The 20,215-nt window shown below is 42.7% G+C and overlaps 1 protein-coding gene across 1 annotated transcript in view; it reads left to right on the top strand.

Moving 5' to 3' along the window:
* Positions 1 to 20,215, top strand: part of Col19a1 (collagen type XIX alpha 1 chain) — a 301,599-nt gene that overhangs the window by 270,143 nt on the left and 11,241 nt on the right. The window contains exons 41-47 of the mRNA XM_052192819.1: positions 2,284 to 2,328; positions 5,420 to 5,464; positions 5,570 to 5,632; positions 8,995 to 9,030; positions 9,171 to 9,215; positions 11,694 to 11,864; positions 14,266 to 14,332. Of these exons, the coding sequence (XP_052048779.1) occupies positions 2,284 to 2,328; positions 5,420 to 5,464; positions 5,570 to 5,632; positions 8,995 to 9,030; positions 9,171 to 9,215; positions 11,694 to 11,864; positions 14,266 to 14,332 (472 nt within the window). The remainder of the gene's footprint in view (positions 1 to 2,283; positions 2,329 to 5,419; positions 5,465 to 5,569; positions 5,633 to 8,994; positions 9,031 to 9,170; positions 9,216 to 11,693; positions 11,865 to 14,265; positions 14,333 to 20,215) is intronic.

The following is a 20,215-nucleotide window of genomic DNA, read 5'->3' as shown; positions in this document are numbered from 1 at the left end:
ATGCATAAGGAACTTAAACAAATGAATCTTTTATACATATAGGACCCATTTTCCAGGGAAGAATATAGGAACTAATTGTATTTGTAAGATAAAAATAATGGTATCAGAAAGAAATTAAAATAGAATGGGCTGGGTCCAGAGAGATGGCTCAGTGGTTAAGAGCACCGTCTCTCCTTCCAGAGGACCCAGGTTCAATTCCTAGCACCTACCTGGCAGCTTCCAACTGTTTGTAACTCCAGACAACCCACAGTCTTCTCCAAAAACACATAAAAACTGGTGCATGTTAGATAAATGAGTTAATCTTTAAAAAAAAAAACACTATATTAAAGGGCATTACGCATGCTGGGGGGCGGGGGCCCACAGAAATCATATGATATCCGAGAGAGCTGTGGAGTGACTCCCAGGAGGTGGTGAGTCAGGCACATGGAGCAGAAACAAGAGGGGTTAAGCTCCTGAGACAGGCCACCTCCTCAGGCAGAACAGGAAGGGGAGTGCGTGAATGCAGGGATCTTGGGCATGAGGTCTGAGAAATGGGGATGTACTAGAAAGGTACCCCTCAGCTCCTCCAGCAGTGCGGCTCAGTGTGACCACTGGGGGAACTGCACCCTTAGCTACAAGGATTATGACTTACCCCACTCGTAGCTGCCAGCACATGAGGCACTGTCGGCTGCACCTAAAACACCAGGTTGACTCTTGAAAAGCACTGGACTCGTTCTGCTTCTCAGAGCAATGAAGCGGGTTTTGTAATGGGTCCACCGAGGAGAACTACAGATTTTCACTCCTCGGTCTCTCTCTTATAAGCCTTGCATCCAGTGGGGTGAGGTTAAGGAGGGGTTTCTAGAAAACAGTACAACTAATCCTTCATGTCACAGGAATAATGTTTATTAAGGGTAGAATTTAAATATTACCTAGCTTTAGCTGTGAGGATGTATGGTTTCCTCTTAGAATAAGTCAGAGGAATATCATGAATAATGGTTTTCACTAGGGTTATGGAGTGCTTTGTTATCTGAGGGAGAGAACGTAATAGGTTGACTGTGCCTTCATTGTTTTTCTGTTCTTCTAGCTTTCCTCGTACACATTGATAACACTTATCATGCCCAAACAAAGCTTCACAAATCCAATTTCTCTGAATTATATACATAAGCACTGTATTTGTACCATTTCTACCCTCCAACTCCCTTCCCACTCCCACACCCACTCAATTTCACAGTCTTCTAAACTAATACTCACACTTATATAAACAGTCGGTATATGAAGACAACCTGTCGACATTTAGTTTTGATTGTGTGTGTGTGTGTGTGTATGTCTATATGTGTGTGGTGTATGTTTGTGTGTGTATGGTGTTTGTGTGTGTGTGTGTGTGTGTGTGGTGTGGTGTGTGTGTGTATGTTTGTGTATGTATAGTGTGTGTGTATGTGTGTGTATATGTATGATGTATGTGTGTGGTGTGTGTGTCTATGTATGGTATGTGGTGTGTATGTGGTGTGGTGTGTGTATGGTGTGGTGAGTGTGTGTGTGTGTGTGTGTGGTGTGGTGTGTGTGTGTGGTGTGTATGTATGTTTGTGTATGTATGGTGTGTATGTGTGTGTGGTGTGGTGTGTGTGTATGGTATGTGTGTGTGTGGTGTGTGTGTGTGGTGTGTATGTATGTTTGTGTATGTATGGTGTGTATGTGTGTGTGGTGTGGTGTATGTGTATGGTGTGTGTGTGGTGTGTGTGTATGTGTGTGTGTGGTGTGGTGTGTGTGTGTGTGGTATGTATGTATGTTTGTGTATGTATGGTGTGTATGTGTGTGTGGTGTGGTGTATGTGTATGGTGTGTGTGTGTGTGGTGTGGTGTGTGTGTGGTGTGTGTGTGTGTGTGTGGTGTGTGGTGTATGTGTGTGGTATGTATGGTGTGTGAGATGTGTGTGTGGTATATATGGTATGGTGTGTGTGTGGTGTGTATGTATATTTGTGTATGTATGGTGTGTATGTGTATGTGTGTGTGGTGTGTGTGTGTATGGTGTGTGTGTGTGGTGTGGTGTGTATGGTGTGTGTGTGTGTGTGTGTGTGTGTGTGTGTGTGTGTGTGTGTGTGGTATATGTGTGGTGTGTGTGTGGTGTGGTGTGTGTGTGTGTGCGTGCTTTGGCCTGGCTGTAACTCTTCATCTAAGGGTAAGGCTTTGTGAAACTGTTTTCCTCCATACACAATGGCATATCAAATTACTCTTTGAGCAATGATTCTAAAGGTAAAGTGTCAGTAGACATCATTACAAGTAGCCATTTCTATCTTCATCCCAACAGGGAGATCGAGGCCCAGCAGGTCCCCCAGGCATAGCCGGCATGTCGGTGAGTCTGAAAACTTACTCTTGTATCTCTGTCCCTGTCATATTTCACAGTTCTCCATCTTCCAGAGGCCAAGCTCTCATCCGGGGCATGCGCATCAGCTCCTGCACGCAGCTGTGATCACCGGGTGCCTGCTTCACCCAGGGTTATTAGCAGAGCTTTATTGCCGCTAATGTCCCCTCGTAAACCAGGCCACGGTCCTCTCCATCATTTTTGTTGCTCTCGGGTGTCAAACGCTTTTATCTCATCAAGGTCTTCGCAAATGAATAGGAAGTGCTCCCAGAAAGGTTGAAATCATTTCTCTGAGCCCTTGGGATAATTCTGATCTTCATTCATGATGCCCTCATTAAAATTTTGTGGTCACGGTTTATGAATAAGAGGCCCATTTATCCTCTTGCCAGGTGACCCTGCAGGGAAAGTCTGGTTATCACATTGCAAGAAAGTTGGTGGAGACCACGTGCTTGTGTAGTAGGAACGCTAGAATGAAGGCAGGAAAGTGTCCTAGTCTCAGCCTCACCCCATTACAGCTACACTACCACCACCCTATGCCACCTAAAACTTCTGGCTACCAACCCTAAAGAGGTTCACACTCCCTGTCCCCCCTATTACCACACTGAGCTAGCTCAACTAAACAATAAAATACTACCCGGCACACGTTTCACAGAGAATGACATTCTTTATTAAAATTGTCCAGACTGAGACCTAGTATGTGTGTAATTGTAAAGGCAAAAATTGAAAACTACCTTCTATCGAATGAGCTCTTGAATTTTTTTTATAAGATGAAGATTTTGAAAGTGGGCTTCGCACTGAATCTCATGCCCCGACCCACCCCGGCTACTCTTCCTTACAGCATGTGGGACTCTCTTTCTGGAACTGTACCCAGAAAGCCATTTCAACCTGCTCCATTACACTCAAAAAACTCATCTTCCCATGACCCTCTCCATCTACCCATGGCTTCAGGATACACTCTGCTATCACCATAAATTAAGTCTGCCTTCAAAGAATGACCACTGGGTACCAGTAGTCATCAAGATGTGTATCACAATTTCAAAAGACAGTTTAATTCCAGAAGTGTTTTATGGACGCTATAGATTGGTTGAAATATCAAGACATCATATTTGGATACCTAACATCTGATAAACGTACTTTACAATCAGATTTCACAGCTCTCAGGAGCATTTGGCAACTCCAGAACTTAGGAAAGGGCATAAAACTGGAGCTAGCACACATGTGCAACTGTGTGATTTAAAAGTTGTCTTTGTTTTTCACATGGTCCTTGGAAAATGAAACAGTTACAAGGACCTACAAGTTTTGTTACTGGCTAAGAAACAGAGGACATGTCAAATTTTATCGTACATACATAGAGATAGATATACTCCAGTACTGTCTAAAACTACTGAGATAACTGTAGTTGAAGCAAAGATAAAAAATCAGTTGGGCATGTCAGTCCCTTTCTAGAACAGTCTGCTTCTTTCCAGTGTAGTCAAGGCTACACTGTTTTCCAGGCTCGGCTGGACCACTGTAGCCTTCTGTGACAAAACCTCGAAGTCCACAGGCACCAGTAGGCAGGGCAGAGGTGGAAAGAGCTTGCAATGTTACTTGTTTGCATGTTGGTGAATCAAACATTAGAGAGCTCTGGCAGGCACCTTCAGGGCCCACCTCTGAGATGCCTACTTGTTTCTCTGCTGGTAAAACCACAGCCTAAAGATTTACAATCTCCCCAAACTCCAAACTGCCACCAGCTAAGGACCAAGGGTTCAAATACATGGGCCGATGAGATAAACACCATGTTCCTATCTCTGCTCCAGGGCGTCCTGACTCTTAGTTCTTTAGACAAGGCACATTGAGCGGTTTTCAACCCAGCTGCTCCATCCTTTAGTGCAGGGTCAGCTCCCAGAACTGCCCTGCCTCGGAAGCTGGTGATTCTCCTTGTGACCGGGCTATGGGATCCTTGACCACCTTGCTTCATGATTTGATACATTTGTTGTATTCAAAAACTTGAACTGAAGGTTGCTATTAAGAGTGTTTATATTTTTGGAATATTTGTATTACAATTGTTAATAAAGGCTGGTTTAAAAACCTAAAAAAAACCAAAAAACCAAAAAAAACAAAAAAACCTAAACCAAAACCAAAACCAAAACCAAAAAACAAATTCCTCAATCTTTTACCCAAGCGCAGCTTTAAAAAAAATAAAAATAATGTGCTTTTCTTTTTTTCAGATTATCTTACTACCAACATAGAAGTTCTCTTGTGAAACCCCAAACCTGATATAAATCTCAATCTCTCTCTCTCAATCTCTCTCTCTCTCCCTCCCTCCCTCCCTCCCTCCTTCCCCCTTCCCCTTCCTTCCCTCCCTCCCTCTCTCTCTCCCCCTCCCTCCCTCTCTCTCTCTCTCTCTCTCTCTCTCTCTCTCTCTCTCTCTCTCTCTCTCTGACTTTTACCTCAGTTTGCTCTCTATTGATGTGGTTAAAAACCATTACCAAAGGCAAAGGAACAAGTTTGTTTGAAAGGCTTATGTGTCCAGATCAGGGGAATCAGGGCAGAAACCTGGAGCCAGGAACTGAAGCAGAGACCGTGGTTTGCTCAGCTTGCTTTCTTAAACGACCCAGGACCACCATGTTTACCCTACCAGCGCCCAGGGTTAGCACCACCCACAGTGGGCTGGGACCACCCATGTCAATCATTAATTGAGGAAATGTTCCACAGACCTGCCCGCAGGCCAATCCCACGGAAGGAATTATCTTAATCAAGGTTTCTCTTCTTAAATGATTCTAGTTCTTGTCAACTTGACTAAAACTCACCAGCACACCCTGCCCCAACCCCACCCTCTAGAGTAAGGAAGAGCTACCAGGCAAAAAGGCATAGCAGGATTTCTAATAGTGAGGATATAATAGGGAGGATATAATAGTGAGGAAGACTCTGTCTTCCTGTGTTGGAAAGCAACCCAGCTACCCCTCGGCATTCTCTCCTGTGTACCTTACAGCCCCTGGATCGTGTCTTGGTCCGAATACTCTATATACTAACCCTTTAAACTCCAGGAAGTGGGTGGCATCAGTAGTGTGGCTCTTAACATTTTTATTTGATTTTCTTACAGGGAAAACCTGGTGCCCCAGGCCCTCCAGGAGCTCCAGGGGAACCGGTAAGCTACCGCCGCTTTAGCAGCAGATGCACTGTCGTCGTATCCAGGTGCTATTTTAAAGAAGTTTTTACCAATATTTTTTTTCCCTTTGGGATACATTTATAGGGTGAGAGAGGACCTGTTGGAGAAACAGGTTTTCCTGGGCCAGAGGGACCCTCGGGGAAGCCAGTAAGTACTTGTTTATCTTCTACAAACTGCTTTCTAAGAGATGTTCTAAGCGTTGCAGCTTCACGTTCCTCCTTAGTAGAAGCTTAGATTTGAACCAGCGGCTTCAGAAGGAAATAGGAACAGATTCTAAAAATTGAATTAGGGGATACCAGAAGGGGATTCCTTCTGGAACTTTCTAGAACTCTACCTGGTGTCTTTATCTCTTAAATGATGGTGAGGAGAAGTCAAATTTTCTAAGCAATGGTAAAGTAGACTCATTATTTGTCAGTTCTAGTAACTTCAGCAGAGTTAAAATTAAATGTCCCATCAGATCTTAAAAACATGTAGACGCCAACAACTAGCCAAAGTATCGCCTGCATGATAAACTAAGGCAGAAAATATCCTCTCAGGTTCCTCCTTCATATACAGGCCTTGTCCAGACACTGTCATTACTAACCACTGCAGTGGGTGTGTCATGCCCATCCCCTAAAAGAGCTTGTGGCTACAGATACAGCATCTTGATTTGACATTGTGACTGTCAACCCCACCCAGAGTTTATACATCTATGTCCTCCTATGAGCTGAGGACGTGCTGGGCCAGGAACAAGGGACTCAAGTTCTGGGGTGTTTTGTTTTAAGGGTTTTGTTTTTATCTTTTTTTATTTGTTTATGCAACTTTATTGAAGAAAAATAAGTCAATTACTGGGAGAGCTACTAGTTGATCACTCATCCACTGACAACTCACATCATTTATTAAGTGCTTTTAAGATTTATTTTTTATTTTATATGTATGAGTGACTGCATGTACATATGTGCACTGTATGGGTGCCCGGTGCATGCAGAGGCCTCTGAGAAGAGGGTCTCATATCCCCTGGAACTGGAGTTATAAAGGATTGTGAGCCACCAGGTAGGTAAGTGGTAAGAACCAAACTTGTTCCTCAGAACAGCATGTGCTCTTAACCTCTGAGCCATCTGTCCATCCCATCCTACTTCCTTTGAGTAGAAGGCCTTGGTCATTTGCTGTGGTGTAAATGAAAGAGAAAGTCTAAAAATAAGTGGCACTTAGGAATTTTGTTCAGTCATTCTCTGACGGCTCAGAGCCGATGCGTGGTCTGTCCATCATCTGCTCAGAGAAGGCAACCAAGCGACAAAAGGCATATGCTTGTTTAGAGTCAGACATTCTGGGTATTATCTATGACACTGTGTTATGCGTTAGCTGGAAACACGAGGTATGGGAAAACCTGAAGTGCTGGCTATAAGAAGCTATACTAAGTGAACACCATAAGCCGGGCGTGCTGGCGCACGCCTATAATCCCAGCACTTGGGAGGCAGAGGCAGGTAGATTTCTGAGTTTGAGGCCAGCCTAGTCTACAGAGTGAGTTCCAGGACAGCCAGGGCTACACAAAGAAACCCTGTCTCAAAAAAACCAAATTCCAAAAAAAAAAAAAAAAAAAAGTGAACACCGTAACATTTCATATTTCTTTTCACTTCCCCTTAACCACTTCCTCCTTCCAAACTCTTGTTGAGCCCTCTTGTTAAAGGCTTGGGTTTCCAGGATATAATTCAATACTTAACTCTTTTTCATTAAACAAACATTTCTGAGCAACTGTTCCATGCTAGGCAGTGGCTGGTGTTGTGAGGTGCTGCGGAAGGGAGAACCATCCACGTTCAAAGGCAGGTTGCCAACCCAACCCTGTGAACACACATACACACATGCTACTTGGATTTAGTCAGTTATCCAGAAAGTTGGGAGGAGGTTGTGTTAAAAGAGATTCCAGGAGAGCTGGCGGGGGAATGGAGCATGGAAATGATCATGAACCATTGAATATATGTATGATTTTTTTTTACTAAAAGAATTGTGTACATTTGAAAGGTTCAAAGCATGAATTCTAGTTTTACATTTGATTTATCTTTTATTCCGCCGACACGCTGTTTCTCATCCTCTCCTTAATCAGTTTGATCCTCATGGCTGGTGTTCCCAGGGCTAATAAATTCTTTGAACTATACGCTTCAGGTAACACATTCTTAGTTAGAGAACTCTCATAATTCCCAGGGGACTTCAGAGAAGTCCTGAGCCTATGGTTGGGCTACCAAGTGCGACAGATGTCAGTGTGATTTACAGCAGAGAAAACAGGTGGCTGTCTGCAGCTGTGTTCTTGTGGACTCTGTTCTTGCCCAATATAAGTCTCTCAGGCTGTCAGCGAGCATGGCCAGGCAATGCCTGCTGGTGAGGAGACCTCCTCCCTCGCCTTGATCTCTCTCTGCTGCATCTGCAGTTGGGCTCTAGGTATTTGGTTTGACCCCAAGTCCCTTTCCTCCTCCTCCTCCTGTCTCTGATGGGCAATTCTGTCTGTTTTATAAATCTCCAGCAGAGCTGGCTTTATGGCCACTTCCAGAATACCTTTTAAAGGTCCCAGAATTTCCAGTTTTCTAATAATAATTAAAAAAAAATGCTTAGCAGTCTTGAAAAACCACAATTACAGGCTCCCAGCTCTCAATTTCTAATTTTTCAAACTGAAAAATAATGATTCTTCTCCAGCTGATAGCTTATTTCATAATAGGATCATACCCTGGCCATATGATAACCACCACCCCCCAGAAACAAGTGAGAAGCCTTTACTGAGAAGGATCCCTGTGCGTAAAGCTGTTGGAAGGTTGTTATGTTGGTACTTTCCCCAGGAAGACTTGAATGAGTGTCTCTACATACAAATAGGCAATCAATGATAGGGGAAAGTAAGGATACCAGCAAAAGAAAGTTGGCAAATCGTCAGCGAGTTTAACTGGTATTACATACAGGAGTATAGGTGAAGAGCTACTGGGAGGAACTTGTACAAATGAAGCCACATCACCAAAAGCCCACTCCAGCATAGGCCCACAATAGCTGGAACCCCAAAACTCACTGTACAACTTGCAGGCAGTTCAACAGGATGGAATGTCACTTCTAGAAATTCTGTTGTTTCTGGTCCTCTTCCAGACCACTCAGCTTGTCTGAGGATATCTCTTACTGCCAATATAATCTTGGGGAAGGAGCACAGTGAATACACTCAGTTTCAGGAACTTCCTAAAGACTTTGAGTTGTTCATCCTGAGTTTTAACTAGCTTCCCTACTCTCCTGAGTTGTAAACTCACTCTTACATTCTTCTCTGTGTGCTTGAAGATGAAGATGCTACTCAGATGAAGTCAATCCCCAAACCTGGTCAATGGACCCAGGAAATGGCAGTCAGAGTTTGAAATCAGGGGCACATGACTACACTGACTAGGTAGTATATTTTGCCATGCAGATTCACAATGAGATCAGAAGAAATGTGTAATATGATTTTTTTTGCCTTTTTAACTGTTACTGTGTGCAGATAAGGAATAGAAATATTCTGTTTGTCATTTTAGGGTATAAATGGAAAAGATGGATTACCAGGTGCTCAGGTATGGAAAAAAACATTTTAAATAGTATAAATTCTTAAATTTTCTAACTTGTAAGTGTATCTTCAATGCCCTACCATTTAGGTCAATGACGAATGATCTTAGAAAGCAGTGATTTTTTAGCATTGATATCTATTTTCCAGGGCATCATGGGTAAACCTGGAGACAGAGGCCCCAAAGGAGAACGTGTATGTATATCATACTATGGTTATGTATGTGTATGTATATCACATTTCTCTGATACAACTGTTTGGCCACATACCAAAGCATGTAGACAACTTTGATTCCCCAAACATGAAGTGGTTAGGGTGTACATGAAACACTGTTTCTACCAGGCATAGAATGTGACCTGTAAGCAGGTCATGCCACAGGTGTGCCTGTTCGGTGTTCAGACCCGAATCTATGCTTCTATTCTAGTTTAGAAAGTGTCTTACTACCTTCCCAAGACAACATTCCCAAGCCACCCAAATCCTTTTTGCTACTGATACTTAGAAGCAGATACATTTTGTGATATTTGGCTGTTTTGTAAAAGAGGCCTTGTTGGCATCTGCCCACTTGATACAGTAGCACCATCATCTCTCCAACTGTCACTATTCAAAGCATCTTTAGATGTCACTAAATGCCTTCTAGAGAGCACAACTGCCCGGGCTGAGAACCAGTGACCCACTTATTCCACTGACCCACTTACTCCACTGAGCTGAGTGGAACCTGCACTTTCACTACAACTCTATGTGATACTGGTGCTGTCACTAAAGCTTACTAGTATTTTCTGTAATGAATCTTAATTTCATTGTAGAAAGGAAAGCCAGTTACTCAAGACTTGTTACTTGGCATAAGCCTATTTAGAGCCATTTTTATGTATGTGGCTACAGATGTGTTTGTGTATTGGTGTCTAATTCATTAGGGTTTTATTTTTTTATTGTTACACAAGAAATTCATTATAATGGAATGAGGTATAAAAAAAAACAACAAGATAACATACATTTAAGAAGAAAAAGTCTTCCAGGCATCTTTACACAGGGATAAACACTTGATACTTTGGGTATATTTTACTCTTCCTCTCTTACCTATAATCAGTATCAAATATATATATTATTTTAAAATTGGATTGACAGTGTTTTGTAAACTGTTTGGCAATCTTCCATGACAGCATACATCTTCCCAAGTGCCTTTTTCTAATCCATTATTTTCCTCTCTAGTTTTTTTAAATAATAAATACCACAAACAATCTTTTTTAGGTGTGTGTGTGTGTGTGTGTGTGTGTGTGTGTGTGTGTGTGTGTGTGTGTACCACAACATGCTTGTGGAGATCAGAAGACAATTTCTGTATGTGGGTCAGTTCTCTTGCCTCCACCATGTAGCCTGTGTCAATTAAATCCAGGACATCAACTCTAGTGACATGTGCCATGTGCAATTTCAGGACCGAAAAGACACTAGGTGATGGGTACCAGCTCAGCCATCTCACCGGTCCCTAGACACATAATGTTAAGGTTTCACTATGATCATGAAATAGAGATCATAGATTCAGGTGGACTAATATTTTTTTTTTAGTCTTGGGAATTTCTCTAGGCATGAGCTGTCTATCTACCAATAATAGTGACCATTGGTACTTTGGCCACCTGTTTTCTTTCTACCTAGCTTCTGTGTCACCTTCAATACCTTATGATCACATTAATACCTACGGTTATTCAGTTATTTTCATTATTTTGTAAAATCAAGACAAATGCAGACAGGCTTTTCACAGACCATTACGGTTAAGAGAATATTATGTAAATTCCAGAGAGGCTCTAGCCCCAGCCCATCAGGCTCAGCTGAGACCTCACTCTCCGAGTCATACAGTTGAACACTGAAAATGCATGACTGAACCACTTGCCGTGGTGTCACGCTTCTTCCCATGGGCACACACAGTATAGACACAGTATAGGCCAGGAAGAAAGGCAATACCACAAACCCTGCATTCACATTCAGATATGTCTAGCATTGTGTTTCTAATTCTCACAAATTCTTAACAGTTCATATATGCTCTCGAACAAATCATCTCAGAGACAGCCCTCCCTCTGCCTGCCCCAGTCACTCAGAGACTTTGTTTAAGCTCTCCTCTCTTGCTTTCCCGAGTGGTATGTGTTTTCTCTTCATTGAATCCATATGCAAACCCATGTAAAGCACCACTAGAAGACTCTAGAAGAAACCCCAAAGGACCTATTCATGCCCAACAAAAATGCAAGTGGAGAGACAACCATATGATTTAGAACAGGTTTTAAGTTTTTCTAGGTGAAAAAAAATTTCCTATTGGTCAACTCCTTTTATAACTACAAAAGAGACCCAGACCTGAAGTGCCAATGGGTGCTGACTTTCAAAAGTGACATCATTCTACATTGAATGAAGGCAACTGTCATTGTCACTAGGATCTATATGCTAAGTGATTCCAAGGGGTCAGATATTATTTGAAGCATTTGACTTGGGCGTATTAATTTCTCAACATTACCCTAGCTAAGAGATACTATTAATATTCCCACATGCTAACGGAACAAGCTGGGGTGCAGGGTGGAAGTATATAATCCAAAGATCCACGGTAAATGGATGCCAGTGTGAACCCTGCACTTTGGCTCTTAACCACAACTGAGGCATTACCAGAAGAGGCGATTCCTTATTTCTCTTCCCAAACAGGGTGATCAGGGAATTCCGGGAGACAGAGGTCCACAAGGTGAACGTGGAAAGCCAGGCCTTATGGGCATGAAGGGGGCTATAGGCCCTGTGGGGCCACCCGGAAGCAAGGGCTCTGTCGGATCACCTGGCCACCAAGGCCCTCCAGGCTCTCCAGGCATCCCTGGCACTCCGGTAAGTGGAGCCCCTGGTTCGTACTGACCACGGATGTCTTTTTATAACGAAATAAATGATGATCATTGTGAAATATATCAAATAAGCTAAAGTTTGGTCCGAACTTTACTTAAAAGTATGTGCCAGGTCCTCTGTTGACACCTCCATTACCTCTTAGATCTTCACAGCTAAACTGGAAGAGCAGGATCCTTTTCCTTGTGTGTTTATAAATGCAGGAGCAAAGTGCCTTGATCAAGATCAAAGAATTGTTAAGAGGGACAAACCCAGATCTGGCCGACTCCAGAATCATAGCTTGGTTTGGTTTGGTGCATGGGTTTGGGTTTGTTTAGTGTGACTGGCGGAGGGCTGGTATTTGAGGCAGGATCCTGTGGTAGAGCAAACCCAGGATCCGCTGGCTTCAGCCTCCTGAGTGCTGGGCTTACAGGTGTGTACCACCACACCCGTGCTTTTACAGTACTGCCTGTGGCTGCTCCTCATACACATGCACTCCCGTTTCACACTGGGACGCTGGTCAGGTGGCCACCGCGCAAATCTGCCCTGAAGTAGGAATTAAAGCAAGAGTGTAATCAGAACAGCCCTGTCTCACTGATATTTCAGGAAGATGGGATGGGAGGCCATTTACCTGAGGAGTATAGTCTGAAAACCTCTGTGACAAGCAGGAGAGTTAAATACCCAGTGAAAGCAGGACATTCTCTCTGTCTGTGTTTTCCTTTTTACCTGCAAAACTTGAGTGTCCGTTTCTAATATCAGACCAGTCATTCAACTTCATTTTTTATTTAAAAAATGTATACATGCCTTGCCCTCCCTAACTACCCCAGGATCCCCCCACCTCCATACCAAATCACCCAATTTTATGTACTCTCTCTCTCATACACACACAAAGTAAATTAAATACAAATAAGAAATAAAACCAGACATATATATATATCAAGGAACAAAATTCTACAAAAAACAAAAATCAAAACAGATGAAAAACAAAAACAAAGCAAGAAAACAAAGAGATGCCCAAACAAAAGAAAACAAAATAAGAAATCCACAAAAATACCATTGAGTTTGTTTTGTACTGGACAACTACTGCTGGGCACCCAGCCTGCTCTCAAGTGTGGTTTTGCCAAGACACTCCATTAGAGAGAATTGATTCTTCCCTTTGCCAGCAGGCATAAGCTGCAGATAGCATCTTGGTTAGGGGTGGGGCCTGTGTCCACTTCCCTCTCAGTGTCTTCATCTTCATCCAAGTTCATTTTCCCCATGCAGGTCAGAAACAATGTAATAGCTCTGACCAATAGAAACCAGCACCTTATGAGTGCATTGAATGAATGGCCCTTTTCTTCTTTGCATTCTAAATGAATGGATTGTTGTGAATGGACAAGCACACCATTTTATTGTCCCATACACAGACTTATGCAAACACGACAAAGGAATCTGTAGAGAGGAAGGATGTGAAACTCACCAAGACAGGGACTTTTAAAGATTAAGGACAAAACTACCTGGTTTATGGTACTGATGGGGGCCACGGCTGAATTGCATGGAGATTTTCGGCAGATCTTCCCGGTCCCTTGCTGGTCACATTCCACTAGACTTTGTTCTGTGTTTCTCAAAGGTATGATTGGCAGTAGACTCAGCCTCTGCGTTACACCATCTAGTGGGCTCTGTAGTCTTTACCGCTATACTCGGAGCCTCAGGAAATAAATACGAATACAAAGAATAGTAATGAAATACTTTGAAATCCTGACCATCTTGAGACCATTAACTCCCTCTTGAAAATATCAATTAAGCATGGCTATTACGAATGTTGGGTTTTTCTCAATGGGTTAACCATTCAGCAAACACTACTTAGCAACTTATGGTTACTAGGTATCTCAGTCCTTTTCTACTAGAAAAAATGGTTATTATATTTATGTTAGTATCTAAGTTACAGTAGCTTGAGACAGGCAAATATGAGAAAAACATTTTGTGGGATAATCCTATGATCCAGCATTTTATTTGGGGTTTTCTTCCTTTGGAGACACATGACATCACCTGCTATAGTCTTTACCAATATCCAGGAGTGGGTGTTTAATTTTTGTTGCTTAGTAACACCGTGGCCTTGCTTGGGCCTTTTAACTGTATGTGATAAAGTAACAGAAACTGTTATCTCCTAATAGTCTATAGCCACGTTTCTCCACTCATAGGAGAAATGTTAGCTTCACTGGTTACAATCCCAGCCTACAGCTTGTAAAGCTACTATCAGCTTATCCTAGCATGTGATCTAAAAAGATGTTTATTGCCCCAAATAGTGCACTGCCAGAAGCAGTTTGCTTGATAAATGTAGATCCACAAAAGTATGCTGAACCCAGCATCTCTGCGCCTTATCCGCTTGCGCTCTGCCCTATTTTAATAGACATTCTTTTTCTTCCTTTAGGCTGACGCTGTTTCATTTGAAGAAATAAAAAAGTACATTAATCAAGAGGTCCTAAGGATTTTTGAAGGTTAGGTTTGCTTTATAACACTTCTGGAATTTTCACGAGTTCCCACTTCCCATCCCCCCAGTGGTGAATCCTCTCGGTGACATTCTTGAACTGTGACAGCAGTCTTAGCAGATCATCCATTTCCTGGAGAGGCAGCTCCTGTTGACAGTACACTGAGTTAAATTTTCTCCTTAAACTGTCTTTCCTCTCCACTTGTCAATCAGACAACACAGGTAAAGTACCTTCTGTTTGTATATCCACCTTTCAAGCATTTCAACACCTGCAGGACACCATCTTAATTTCTCTATAGAGTAAGTATGTCCAGCTCCCCCATTGCTGATACCCTGGGGAGATGCTGAATTGACAAAGAGTGTTTTAACTGAGGTGGATTACAGTGTCTTTTGATCTAGACCAGGGTCAGCAAACAAAAACTACCAGTCATATCTGTCTGCTACAGCCAAGACACATGTCTGTCTGCTTGTGGCCCACAAGCTGGGGATGGTTCTCACATACATTAAAGGGTTTCCCACCTGAAATCCAGATCTCTAGTAACGTGTTTTGGGTACAGTCATGCCTACTTCTTTTCATACATCTCCAATACTTCAAGACTCCGGGTGAAGAAGTGAATCGATGTGTAGCTAGCAAAGAATTAAGTATTCATTATCTGACTTTTTCAAAAAAAAAAAAAAAACCCGGTTCTACATGTTTAAGCCCAAGATAACATTGTTTTAAAAACAAAAGTGTCCTATACCCCTCACTGGCCTTGAATTCGCTATGTAGCCCAAGGATGGTCTTGAACTCCTGATGCTTCTGCGTCTGCCTTGCAAGTGCTGAGACTACAGGCATGCACCACCATGCCTGGGTTAGTAATGTCTTGCTGGGGCTGGAAGCTAGGGCTTCGTGCATGCTGACAAGCTTGCTACCAACTGAGCCACATCCCCGCCCACCACTACTTTTTCTAAGAAGTTAAGTCTTGCTGATAATTCATGTCGAGTCATCGTTTAACAGCATTGGTCTTCCCTCTGAAGAATTTGTAAAAGTTAAGGATTTCTCATTGTTATTTTTTAAATCTTGAACAGGCGGATTCATGTTTACTATGGTAAAAATTCAAGTGACATCAATGATAGAGCACTAAATGCCTCTAGTCTGAGGCTCTGGGGTTGACTTCCAGCACCAAAAATAAAATTATTTTCAATATTAATTAATTAATAATAAAATAAATTCAAATGTCTATGTTGGACATTGGTCCAACCTGAACATATTGTTTAGAATATTTGTGGAAGATAAGATGAATGATATTTGCAACTTCATGTCAGCCATCTCTAAATATATACGCATGCTATCCCTGTAGTTGTTGATGGAAATGTTGAATTTAAAAGTCAAGAGCTCAGTGGGTAAGGATGCTTAACCCTGAGCCAGATGACCTGAGTTCCATCTCTGGGACCCACATGGTGGAAGGAGAGAACTGACTCCCAAGAGTTGTCCCCAGGTCTCTATGCATACACCTTGGCATACGTGCTACATATATACCCAAACCATCATCATAATATATAATAGTATATACACACTATAAGAATAATAATAAATAATACAATAGTAGTAGCAGTGGGTAGTAAAGTGTGTCTGTTGAAATATTTTTAAGTGGAATAAAGGCGTAGGCCTTCCTAAATGTCACCAGAGTCCTTCACACACTTGTAACTTATCTATTAACCAATCATTTACTGAATTGGAACCCACACATTTGCTCTAATAGCCACTCTACATCTGCTTGCAAGGATGCCACAGAGTTTTGTCCCGTGACTAAAGTCACCACCGTTGCACTCAGCTGTTAGAGAACCAAGCAGGAGTTAGCAGCCGGGAAACCTGGCCTGGTAACCATGGCTCCCACCTCTTTAGCTGATAAACACCATCAGCCAAAATCAGGTTACGGAGCTTTGGAAGGGGTAGGAACACAAAATACCCTGTTTCCACATTGAATCTTCCCGCTGCAAATAGAGCCCTAGTTCTATTCAGCAATAATTTCTATTAGAGACCGAAGTCTCAGTGCCTGAATGCAAATTGTCATGATTTGCTTGATCAACAGAGAGAGAGAGCAGAGTCATGCCGGAGCTTTTAGCTATAGCCATAACAGAAAAGAATATTTTAAGCCAGGCAGTGGTGACACACACCTTTAAACCCAGCACTTGGGAGGCAGAAGCAGGTAGATTTCTGAGTTCAAGGCCAGCCTGGTCTACAAAGTGAGTTCCAGGACAGCCAGGGCTATACAGAGAAACCCTGTCTCGAACCCCCTCCCTCCCCCCCCAAAAAAGAATATTTTAATGAGATTATGGATTCCTATTGTTCCTTTATATTTTCCTTTATCTCCACTACCCATTTGATCTTTATTTATTAAAACAATTTCTGATTATTTTTTGGACTGCCAATAAGTATTCTTTGTGGCTTTAACATTACACTTAAATTTGGAAACTTCCCTTGGCTTTTGGTCTTATGGCCCTGGAGACAAGCACCATGGAATAGATGGTAATTCTTCCCACCAAAACATTCACCTCCCTTAAGGAGCACCCTCCTCAGCACCCAGCGCTCCCCATACTCCCAGGGGAGCACTGAACGTGGACAGCTGAGAAGTTTTCAGGTCTCCGTGCAAACTGAAAATGTTCAAAAACGTTACTCTCAGCCAACCATTGGGCTTAGCACAGGGTCCCCAATGGAGGAGCTAGAGAAAGGGCCCAAGGAGCTGAAGGGGTTTGCAGCCCCATAGGAGAAACAACAATATGAACCAACCAGTACCCCCAGAGCTCCCAGGGACTAAGCCACCAAGCAAAGCGTACACATGGAGGGACCCATAGCTCCAGCCTCAAATGCAGCAGAGGATGGCCTTGTTGGATATCAAAGGGAGGAGAAGCCCTTGGTGCTAAGAAGGCTCCATGCCTCAGTATGGGAGAATGCCAGAATAGGGAAGCAGGAGTGGGTGGGTTGGTGAGCAGGGGGATGGGGGATGGGATAGGGGCTTTTCAGAGGGGAAACCAGGAAAGGGGATAACATTTGAAATGTAAATAAAGAAAATATCTAATATAAAAAAATTTTTAAGAAAGCCACCAGTAAAGCATTAAGCTGAGTGTGGGTTCACTGTGAGGATGGAGGACCATGTAGCTATTTAGGTCTCATGGACATGAAGCCAGCACTGGGCATGCGACCTCCAGGGCCTCGCACAGCATGTGCATCTTTAGTTGCGTGTAACCACGCAAAGAAAAACAGCACAAGATGCATTTTTTTGAATTGCAATCTAAAAATGCCTCACTTTTAATATTTACAGGTGCCACTGTCACTGATAACCCTTTATCTCAGGAATGAGGTTCTGCATGCTGTTCCTTAAAGATTCTTGTTATTTAGGGGTACAGTAGTAGCCAGGCAGTGGGGGTGCAAGCCTTTAACCCTGGCATGTGGGAGGCAGAGGCAGGCAGATCTCTGTGAGTTCGAGGCCAGCCTGGTCTACTACACGGAACAACCCTTTCTCAAGAAAATAAAAATAGCTCAGTGGTTAAGCCAACATCTGGAACTTGGTAATCACAGAAACTGGGATGGAGAGATAAGTTTGTCCCCAGCCCTCCCATCCACCCACTCAAAGACATCCTTAATTCCAGCCCCAGAGGGTCTCTTTTCCTGACTCCAAGGGTACCTACCTGCTCTCACACTGGCCACCACCCATATATACACATCATTTCAAAATGAGAACCATTAATTTAAAACAAAAAGATGTCAGAAACTATAACCACATGTTATCAGGAAAAGAAAAATGACATACTGAGACACATCAGGCGATGGTTTTCAAGGTCCAGTGCACTCTAAAGGTGTGACCCGGGACATCCTTTTCTGTGTGCTCAGCCAGGGAAGCACCCAGTAGCTACCCCTTGAAGAAGACCCCAGACTGTCCCAGCCAGCCACTCCATAGCTACTCCCAAACAGCTATGGGTCTCCTCCAGAGAGTCAGAGACTTGGTTCTGGCAAATTCACCTAACTCGTACTTTTTTTTAAATTTTCTTTTCTTTCTCTTTTTCTTTTTTTTCTTGGAGACAGGGTTTCTCTGTATAGCCCTGGCTGTCCTGGAACTCATTCTGTCGACTAGGCTGGTCTTGAACTCAGAAATCCGCCTGCCTCTGCCTCCCAGAGTGCTGGGATTACTGGCGTGTGCCACCACCACCTGACTCTAACTTGTACTTTTAAGTAGCACAATCTCTAAGTCTGTGTCCTTCTCCTTTGGATTTCTGCCCATATGGAATCATCCCCATGTCTCTTCAGACTTCACCCTCATCTCTCCTGCTGCCTCTCTCCTAGGGTCCTAGTGAATGACAAGACCCTGTACCCTCTAGAGAGCCTGTCTACCTCCAAAACCACAGACACCCTAGCCTCAAGATACTTTTCTAAAGAGACCCAGTGGAAATCTTTTGCTTGAGACTTCTAAACTCCAACTCCATGTATGATGTCCCCTCTTCCCTAGCAGCTCTCCTGACACCAGCCTGGCAAATCTGTCTTCTCCCCACATACAATGTGCCCGAAACCTACAGTGCAGTTATCTAGCAACTTAAGCTAATTTGCCCTCAGATCATTTTCATTCAGTCCATCTGATTTTCCCCACTCAGAAATCACCCTTTCTGTCCTTTCTGTGGCTTCTGAAAACCAATTTCCAAGAATAAAAAAAAAAAAAAAAAAAGCGGTTCTCCATTTTCACAAATCATACCGTTGCGAGGTCAGTTCCCTTTTCCACAAAGGCTTCTCTGTAAGTGGAGAGATTAATTGTCACGTTTTACAGCAGTTTCAGCAAAATAGCACAGTACAGTTAAGTGCTGGGGCTCAATCATGCCCATTTACAGCTTGTTTCTTAGAGGTTTCACTAGAGATGGTATAGGTAAGCATCCATGCTTTCTCTCCATACTCTTCTGCATGTCCACAGGAGGGGTCCTTCCTCATCAGCAGGAGCCTAAGCAGGTCCTCAGGAAATTCCATTGTATGTGTTAGTCATTGGCCCAGGTGTTTGGCCAGATAGCTTCTCTTGTGAAACCCTACACCAAGACCCATGTTTTAAGTTCTCCTCCAGGGATTTATCAGTCCTCTTTGAACTTCTAAGGTGATCCTCCAGACCTCTACCCTGTCCTTCAGCAAGCTAAATGCACCTTCCCAAACCTAACAAATGGAGGGAAGCAATTCCCCATGATCTCAAAGCTGGCTTCCTGTTGGATCACAATACACAAGCATGCATTTATTCTAAAGCTAGATCAAATTCCCACTTTGTTTGGCCAACGTGCCAACATTTTTGCAAGCAAGGTAACCACACAGAGCAGAGACAGACGCTGCCCACAAGACTCAGCATCTTTTGTTTTCATGAAGACATAGCAGTTGACAATAATACTATGCACATAAATCAGAGGCTTACCATATCAGAGAAGCGTAGGTCTTGCTATGACCTCACCCTATAATACTTGAGCATTTGTATCTATATAAAATAAAACTTGTGAAGTAGTGTATAAAAACTATCAGATTCTTTCCATTCTTTAAACCCTCAAAGCCAGACCTGCAACTGAGGTAGAACAGGAAAGTTAGGGGTATTTCTGCTTTTGGATTTTCAGTGTCCAGGAAACCTGTGTTTTCTCCATTTTTATGTATATTTCATATACATATATGTGAATGAATATACTATATTATCCTATTCTATGTCAAGGTAACATGTATTTCTATAGCTAAGATATTTGTGTGTATATTTGTTTATATTCATGGCATTCAATAGATATACATACTGGGAGATGTGGTAAATATTGTCCACAATATAATCTTGTTCTTTTCCATTTGCTGCTTCTGTTTGTCTGGGACTCACACAGAATCAGATATTTGGCTTACAGAACTCACTCTGTC

This window comes from Apodemus sylvaticus, chromosome 9 (assembly GCF_947179515.1).
Source record: "Apodemus sylvaticus chromosome 9, mApoSyl1.1, whole genome shotgun sequence".
NCBI classification, from domain to species: domain Eukaryota; kingdom Metazoa; phylum Chordata; class Mammalia; order Rodentia; family Muridae; genus Apodemus; species Apodemus sylvaticus.
The sequence above is the reverse complement of the archived record's forward strand: the minus strand, read 5'-3'. Positions and strand labels throughout refer to the sequence as shown.